The sequence below is a fragment of the Perca fluviatilis genome, chromosome 19 (genome assembly GCF_010015445.1).
Source record: "Perca fluviatilis chromosome 19, GENO_Pfluv_1.0, whole genome shotgun sequence".
Taxonomy (NCBI): Eukaryota; Metazoa; Chordata; class Actinopteri; order Perciformes; family Percidae; genus Perca; species Perca fluviatilis.
In genome coordinates this window covers 22,010,918-22,020,226 of record NC_053130.1, presented here as the reverse complement: position 1 = coordinate 22,020,226, position 9,309 = coordinate 22,010,918, and the positions used below count along the sequence as shown (strand labels likewise).

Here is a 9,309-nt window from a genome sequence, read left to right as displayed (position 1 = left end):
TCCCATCTCTTTCTCCCTCTCTGAGCATATTTTCCCCTCCAAAGCAGCGCTTCAGTCACACCCGTGCAGTGATGTAAGGCTAAGCTGCATAAGAAGCTGGAAACAGAAGCTCCCTTTTTCACACTCATTAGGTTGGATTCATTATGTAATGTAGATTCAATATGGCAATGGCTTGAGTATATATGTCACAGGCGTACCACGGGCAATGCAGTGCGGAGCGTTTATTAGTCACTGAGACACACACTCATTCAGATACAGAGGCGTGCACACGCTCACTCTAGCTCCAGCAGAGATCTGCCTGCACTGGCAATGCTCAGTCTGACTGATAACAATGCAGTTCTGCAGAAAGGTGCTCTGCAAGCCGTGTAGTGCCAGAGTCACTTCACCAGAGGAGGACATGGAATACAAGATGGGGAGCTGCATCGGAATCTCACACAGACAGGTAAACAGAGGAGAGGGAGGATGCTGAGCAGAGGCTGTCTGCCGTGTAGCATCAATGGCTGTGTGACTGAGCAGAGAGAGCGTGGAAGGGGAGATGGAATAGGTTTTACTAGTCAGGAGCTGAGTCTTACTCAGGCAGAAAGAGAAGGTGTACTCTAGTGTTGGAGGAGGGGCGACGTCAGCAGGGAAAAGGAGCTGTGGAGATGGTGAGGAAGGGAGGAGCTGAGAGGGTGATGCTGATTGTAGTGAAGGAAGATTACTTTATTTTACAATAATATAAAATAAAGTGTGCTTGTGTTAGACTCATTTAGACAAAAGGCTGAATGACAGTTGAGATAAACCTGCAAGGGAAGAAGTGTGTTTAAAGTTTGCTGTGATGTTGGTCAGAAAGAGAGCTGATCAAATTAGTGTTATTTATAGGAATGATAATATGCCTGCTGTGCCCACAGACTGGGCACTCAGCTGAAGATGGCCTGTGATGATGGAAGATAAAAAAGAATCTAAAATACATTAAAAAACCCTCTGTAGTTCAAATATGTAAATTTGGCTCCTGCTCTCATGGTTGCTTTGTTATTCTTAAGTGAAAAAAATGTAATGTCCGCAACACTGCTTTAAGCTCCAATATTTAATACAAAGGCAACGTTTCGACCCTGCTGGGTCTTCTTCAGGCAACAATGCTTTGTTATTCTTGCCATTGGTTGTTTTGTTAGCGCAGGTCTTAACTCCTGTCCGTATATCGTCAATCACTGCCAAATGGGCCAAAGGGAGGCATTGGAAGAGCATCACCACACTGAAGTTAAGAAAATGAATAAATGTTAAAGGTTTGGAGAGATATAAAGGAAAGCTACAGGTGGTATGAATATTATAACAGCATCCGTAGGCTTTTGCATGATCAGTCAGAGAGACAGGAGGTCTGACAACTCATCCTCCTGTCTATGTGGCATGCCTGTTTGTTTACAGTGTTGCCTTAGAACTAGCGTCCCCTCCAGCTGACTGCCAGGCCTCAGAGCAGGTGACCCCCAAACACACACACACACACTACCACCCTAAGCAGACATGGCTTCCCCAGCTCCAGTTCGGTCTCCTCCCCTCGGTCCTGTCCCCTCTTCTGTCCCTGTCCACCCTCTGTCCTCTCCTCCCACTCAGCGTGCAATACAAAAATAGCAACAGAAAGACCGGGGCTCCTCAGAGGAGAGGGCAGAAACAAACATTGGCCTTGAGTCCGACAGTAAAAACAGATTGGATTTGGGTTTGTCAAAAGCTTGACTCTGTGTGGAAAAGTCTCTTGTTTGCAGTGGTGAGTAGTTCATGAGTTGCAGCATTGGTACAGATTGTGGATTATTTGTTCATTTTATGGTGGTCTTTCAGACGGAGGAGGGTCAACATATGAAAATTGAACACAGGGTAAAGGGGAGGGGGCGGGGAGATTGTGAAAGCGGGTATTGAAATTTGTGTGACTTTGTTTTGCTTTTATTATCATCTCATTCGATGTATGATGATTTTAATTAATTAATTAAATTTAATTTTTGCCTTTGCCAGGTGGATGAACATGGTTTAAACCAAAACTTCATCAGTATATTCACCATTGTCTTTTTACCTTGCTGAATCATATTACGTGTATTACCTGAGAAATACTATGTTGGATTGTTTCAAAAACAGAAAAAAAGAAATACAACATTCTGTTTAGTTTGGAGGTTGTGTTCCTGCTGGGGTTCCTGTGCCAGTGGAGGGGTCAGATACCAGGCAGGAAACGGTAACCTCATACTGCAGGTGTCACGGTGCTCATCCAAACCTCAAGAGCTTAAACGATGGCTCATGTTAAGTGATTGACAGGCCAAGATGAGGTGAGAAGAGACCTGGCAAGAGTCTAATCATATGATTTGCCCTAGTGCTCTGTGTACTGCCAAAAAGCCCTGAAACACTGCGGCCAGCTAAAGTGCACACAAGTCCACAGCTTAAGGGCTGAAATTACACCCCAGACAGGGATGGAAGTAAAGTTGCCACACAACAGAATAAATGACAACTAAGATGTGAGAGGAAACCCAGATATTAAATATCACCATGGGATAATCACAGGAAATATAATAATTCACATACCCATAACTGGAATATACTGCCTTAGTGTCATTTGATTGGAAATGGAGTGTGCATGACAAATTGTGCACAAGACTGGAATAAAGTCTAACAGCAGTGGACAACGCAGATCTCTATTTATAAAGTCTTGCATATTCAGGTCAGTGCATTCTGACTATAGCAGAGCTACCGTACAGTCCCTGCAGTCATATGAGGAATGCACAAACAACATTTCTCTTAGCACGACTGTTTACTGCTCAGCTGCAAGCAGGGACGATTCTAAGATCAGCCCCTCTAAAAAGGGTCTAAAATCGCCAATGGCTGCAAGTCATACAACACGGAAATGAGAAAGAAAGATGATTGCCAGAGAATATTTAATAATAGCGTGATGAAAGTGATTCTACCTGTATTTGATATAAAATCAGTCCATGGTCCATGATGCTCCTGGATGAATTTTAATAGCCTGAACTCTACCTCGTGTTCGTTAGTAGACTAAACACTGCTGGAAGCCAAGAGACACCACAATCTGTTATTTACCACATGAGGATTACCTTACTGAGCCTCAGTCACTGTGTCAGTATGCTACACTCAGTCGCGTCACACGCACAAGCACAAAAGACTGCATGTGAAGATGTTGTTTATTCTAGGAGGCCATTTGTTTGAGGTCAGAGGGGGCCTGCTGGCCACAGTAAGTTACTGCAGCAGGAGTTGAATTTATCTACAGTAATGTCCCTTTAAAGTCTCTAGAATCAAACAATTGTATGATTACAAGATTCTGTGAGGATGCTGTTCCTGCTTTTGAGCCCACATCGGCGGAGGAAAAGCCTGCACTTTGGTCTAGGAGGGAGGTCTTGCATCACAAGGTCCCTAATCTCTAAAACAGCACACGCATTTAACCATTCTCCCTCCTTGCTAGTTCAACCTCATACCAGAGACCTATAATCCTGTGGAGCAGGAGTTGGTGACTACTGAGGGACCACAGATCCCATGTTCACTCTGGGTCTCTCTGGGAATAGTCGTACGCTGATGGTCCTTCTGTGCCGGTGTCTTTCAGCCAGCTGATGTGGAGAGGCTGTTGGTTTGGGCAGTTGTGGCCCGGCAGCTGGCTGAGCCATGGGGAACGAGAGCAGCACAACTGAGGCGTTGGTAAGGGAAAGCTCTCTGGCATTGGATGGCTGGGATTGCTACTTGCTGCCCTGGTGCTGCTGTACACACCTCAAACTCTTTCATGCACGGAGTACTAACAAAACTAACACTTTCTGACATGATTACTAACTGTTGGCTTCAGTAAAACACATGCGACGTGCACGGAGCTTTGTGTACATTCCCATGCTTAAATGAGGCTTGTCTAAAAAGCATTTAGGTAACATGCCTTGGTCTATTTTGTGGTTAAGTGGTGTAAAGCAGAGGTAAAGATAAATATTACGTTCATGCCATGACTCTCAAAATGTGCCACGTTCAGTTTTTACTGCTACACACCCTGATTCTTCCAAGCTTGCTTTCTTGCAGCGTATACAATCCCTAAGATGGTTGGTCATTACAGTATGTATGCCTCCAATGTGCATGTAGAGTGATTGTTATTGTTGTTTTAAGAATACATTTTTGCTGTAATTGTAAGAAGAAAGCTATACCAGGAACCAGGAATTTCCACATGACTGGAGGACTTCAGCCGTGGAGTTCAGGATTATTTTAATAGGATTAACATACACATTTGTCTCATGAGCTATAGTCTCTACAAACCATGCACACTGGACCTCATTGGAAGTGATTGCAGAGTGAGGCTTAACATTGTTGGTTTTGCATTAAAAAACAACAATGGTGATTTGTTTTCAGTGTTTACCACTACTGCTTAACTAGACAGTAGCCTTTCTCTCTTGTTGAACTATTTCATTTGCTGTTACAGCCAGAAGAGGGCGATCCAGAAAGTGTTGTTCTGTTTCCACCTCAGGAAAATCAAAATGACTCCCTACTACAGGTACAATAATTACTGTATGTGTGTGGGTGTGAAAGCCTGAGAGAATATTAACTGCTGGGTGCATCTTTTAACAGTAAATGTTATAGTGCGCAATAGTGCCCCTGTAATAGGCCTAGCCAAATTTCCTTTCCTGTTTGTTGTTGATATTTTAAAGTTCAAAACCAGAAAGTGTGTTCTTAATCTTACCTTAACCCTTGTGTTGTCTTCCCGTCAACCATGCAACATTTTATTTTTCTGGGTCAAAATTTTAAATTCAAACTTATTTTTTTATTTTTTTTGGTCAACTTTGACACTTTTGTCGCTTTTCCTGATGTTTTAATCAATTTTCGATGACAAATTCAATGAAAGTAGTGAACTGATCATTTATTTTACTTGTGAAGAGCATTGTTTGGAACCATCCATGTTATATTTTTGGATAATTTGGTTGAAAGAAACCCAAAATTTCTGATATAGAAACCTTTTGAAAAATGGGTCAAATTTGACCCGAGGACAACATGAGGGTTAAAAAGGGTACAGATATAGTGTAACTATGCCTGTTGATCTATATTTAATATACATTTCATCATGAAAAGCAAAGAAATCCACTATTAAGGTGCCATATGGTGAATAATAAACCTCTTATATGTTCCACATTAAATGTCAGTATCACTTCAGGCCACACATTTGTTTGTCAGTTAGATGTGGCTTTTTTTTAAAATTCCTTTTGACATTATAGTCAAATGTGTAGTTCCTACGACTTTGGAAAATGCGTAGGCCTACTCCGAAGGCTTGTGATTCATTGTGACTGCATTGCTCTTTACTACCCTTTTTTGACACATTTTTGATTTTGTGACCTGGTTGTGTATTTTGTATATTCGGGTGATGGTTTATCAGGAAGACATACGACTGATTCCAAAATTACACAGAAGATAATACATTGTGGTCGACTTAATATCGTGTGAAAATCTGCCACAGGAGACACTTACTAACCGGCTGAAAACAGCTGTTGTGTTTTAGTGTTTCTTACCCGAGAGCCATTCAAGAGGAACACATTGTGTTTAATTGGCCATGGGTGTTAATTAATTAATTAATGAAGTGTCAAGGAGAAGGTGCTGTCACGTCCACGTTGATGTCACACCTCAACAAAGCTCAGACGTCAAAACTGGATGAAGTGGGAGCTTTTATAACGCAGGGGGATGTTGTGTGTGTCTCTGTGTAAAGGCCTGCGTAGCCTACCTGTAACCAACGCTTCTTGGAGTGTAACCCGATCCGCTCTCAGGGGGTCACTGCAGGCCCGACCCTTGGCTTAATTCCCAGCATTCACCTGCAGAGGCACTGTCAGTCAGTCAGTGCAACCAGCCAGAAGATACAGCAGCGAGAGAAGGGGGGAGGGAGGAGGATGCCGGAACAGAGGTGGATAGGGAAGGAAGGAAGGAAGAAAAGAGGGAAGGGAGGCAGAGGACGAGGAGGAGGGAATAGGAAGAGAGCTGAATGGAAAGAGTATACAGTAGCTAGAGGGGGAGGAGAATTCTCGGCAACGTTAGGCTACTTCCTTGTGGCCAGCCCAGTCAAGTCAGTCAGTCTCAGCAGCAAGCGTTGTGTTTGTCAGTGCGTGGTAGTGTAGTGTTTCTAGACTCCACGCAGGTCCTGAGGAAGCTCGTGGAAATGTAACAGTGGAGCGACAGCAGCAGAAGACAGGACAGGACTGTTAGAGGAGGAAGAAGTTAGCTGAGTCAGTTCAAGAGAAGAGAGGGAGCGTCAGCAGCATGTGTTGCAGCATGTTTGTGTCGTCTTCAAAACACAGAGCCCTGCAGAGGCTGCCTGTACAGTGAGCAATGTAGAAGGGTAGTAGAGCTGCTGCACTGCACTGCACAGTCACCTTCAGCACAGTGGAGCACACTGCTGGGTAAGTGCCACACAGGGATGGTGGGATGAAAGTTAATAGAAAGAGTGGACGTGTTAAATCTGTGTAATGTTGCCGTTCGTGGCCAAGTGAGGGCCTGGTCCTGCTTTAGCACTGCCTTCTCCCTGTTTACAACAGTCATGTGGAAAGCATTAAAGTTGTGTTAGCACATGTATGGGCACTGCCACATTTAATTAACAGTAAGTAGTACTCCATGACTGTTGGACAAGTAGCAGTTTCCAGGCAACCTCAGCTTTCTTTCTGTTTTGTTCCTGCGGGTTAATTAATAACAGACAGTTCTCTCAGCATAGGGGTCAAACTAACTGAAACGAGGACTGTGCTTTTCCACCTCATGTGGCCAACGATATGGTAACTTGGACGGGGTATGCAACCTAGTGCTGGTCCTTTTTAGCTGTTCTGAGTTGATATCAGTGGAGGCTGTGACATTATCTGGTCTTGATGACAAAGGTGAGAAAGTTCAGGCAGGAAACCGGAAACCCAAGACACGTCAACATACAGCCATCTCATGATAAAACTGTGTTCTGTCTGCACGCACGTGGAAGTATTGTTTTTTTAATCCTATAATGTGACATTAATACAGAAAATAATAGCAGTATGGAGCTCACAGGCATTTAGAGTGACATTTACCTGCAGCAGCTCTTTTTGGGTTCAGTTTCTCTCTGTTGTTCTTTAATGTTTCATGTTTTTGTTCTCTTTTTTTTTTTGCAACCAAAATGTTGCTGGCAGGAGTAGTCTAAATTAGAACATTTAAAAATAACCCAATATGGCTTGAGCTTTGCATAGGCAGATGTGAAGAGAGAGAGGCTCTATAATTGGCCAACATTCTTCTAAAATGAGTTTTAAAGGCCTAGCTGATTTAACCGTTTTTATTCTCGTGTTTGTGTGAGTAACATTCATGTTTGTGATCCTCCATGTGTACTGAACGTTTCACACAAAGGAGGCTCTTTGTAGTGGTGACACAGGTAAGGCCAGAGTCACCTTCTAGATGTGGCATTTTTTTTTTTTTTTTTGTAGTCCATCTTGAAGGAGTAGCCTAAAACGTTTGTTTGTTTGACCTTTATTCCAGTCGTGAACGTTCCCTCAGATGGTGGATTGTGAAGCTCAGCAAATATCCTTAATGGATACACAAAATGTTTTTGGTTTTATATGGTGTATAGTGGTAGTTATTAACAAAATACTACCACACTGTAAAGTATAACCCAAATCAATATAATGAAAAGTTGGCTTATAAATGTTTTACCACACTACTGTAGTAATAACTTTAAAATGAGTGAAAATGTTGAAAATAAAGTTTATAACAGGTAAAAACTGAATGTACTTATACTACTAAAAAGATTTAATGATCATTTCTGCTTGTCAGTCATAATTGTCACCTTTCCTCGTGTGCAGCCAAGCTGTCTACTACTGGTTCATAAATAATGATCAGATTCTATTCTGAAACTCAGTAATGGACAGCATTACTACAGTCACATTTTATTCTTCTGTACTCACACGTTAAATCCCCTCAAGTCCTAATTTGCTAATAACAGGAGCTCTCTGTAAGTAACCGCTCGCTATTCCAGACATACTGAATGTTAAAGGGCTGCGTTTTATCTGCACATGTTTATATGTGTCTGAGCAAGTGCAGATTTGTTTGCACCTGTACGCCTCAGTTTATATCTGAGTGGGTGAACTAATGGAAACTTTCCCCTCTGTAAACTGATGAGGGCAATGTGGGAGAAATTCCATCACATAGTGGGTCCACAGTTGTGTGTTGTGTTGACAATATTGCTGCAACATGATGCACCAGCCAAGTGTTGTGGTGTGTGGCTGTGGTTGGATTCTGTCTGTTTGTCAATCAGTGGGACAGACTGAAAGGAAAAAACAGCTAAGGCCAAATGCTCCACATTTTAAATGCATTCTTTTCTTCAACATTTTAATTATTTACTCATAATAACGGAAATGATTAACGACTGAAAGTGTCATCCAAATCAGGGGTCTTCAACGTTTTTTAAGCCAAGGACCCCTTAAAGCTTTAGTGCGGAACTTTTTGATATTAATAATTGTCGGTTACATTCAAGTCATTGCCAAATGCGTTGCTACAAAGCTAATTAAGACTATCAGCTCCACACAACTCTCGCTGTATTTCTCAGTATGGCTATGTTAAGAAGATTATGGCGTCCGGTGACTTTCCCGCGCAGAAACTCGAGTGAAGATAATTACCTCTTCTAAAGAGTCCATCATGTTTTTTTAATCCTCCGTGTCCTTCTTTGCTACTAGCAACTGCATCGAGGAGGGGTGGGGGGTCGTGTGTGCGATCATGTAAGGCTTGTATCATGTGGGCTCGCCGACAGTGTTGTTATCATTACTTAGAATTCCTCATGGAGGCGACAGAAACTACACACTATAGCTTTAACTGAGAGAGAGACGGATCAGGGACCCCCTACTATACATTGTATGAAATTAAGTTAATTAAACTCGGCCTACAATAACATGTAGGGCAGCCTAAAGCCTTTATACATACATTTTTAGTGCATAGAATACTAGGCTATTAAAATATTTATTGCCATGATTTTATAAATCATGTTTTGATATTAAAGGTGCACTATGAGTTCCTGCATGGTTTCAGCGCGATTTCATTTTTGTCTCAAATTGTAGGCATCTCTCCTTGATCCGCTAGCTGCTTGCCCCCTGAATACACTGTGAAAAAGCCCGGGCTCGGGAGACAACACAGGGGTCGTAAACGTCAAACAAACACTAGAGGCACAGGCTGTGCACCAAAATACAACAAACCGTTCCAGCCAATCACGGACAAGATGGTTTAGGGGGGGGGTTGAGCTTGCTCTGTTTTGTTTGGTATTTAGTTGGAACATCAACAGAAGTGACGTGCAGGACATGCAGGAACTCATAGTGCACCTTTTTAAAAATACATGTGGCA

At 42.4% G+C, this 9,309-nt stretch overlaps 1 protein-coding gene across 4 annotated transcripts in view; it reads left to right on the top strand.

Moving 5' to 3' along the window:
- The first annotated feature begins 78 nt into the window (after window positions 1-78).
- Window positions 79-9,309, top strand: part of tacc2 (transforming, acidic coiled-coil containing protein 2) — a 53,573-nt gene continuing 44,342 nt past the window's right edge. The window contains exons 1-3 of one of the 4 annotated variants that reach the window (XM_039784480.1): window positions 1,616-1,738; window positions 3,569-3,660; window positions 4,418-4,489. In XM_039784480.1, coding sequence (XP_039640414.1) covers window positions 3,628-3,660; window positions 4,418-4,489 — 105 coding nt within the window. In that variant the 5' untranslated portion in view covers window positions 1,616-1,738; window positions 3,569-3,627. Of the gene's footprint in view, window positions 443-1,615; window positions 1,739-3,473; window positions 3,661-4,417; window positions 4,490-9,309 lie in introns of those variants that run through there. The other 3 variants (XM_039784482.1, XM_039784481.1, XM_039784479.1) reach the window with 3 other exon arrangements.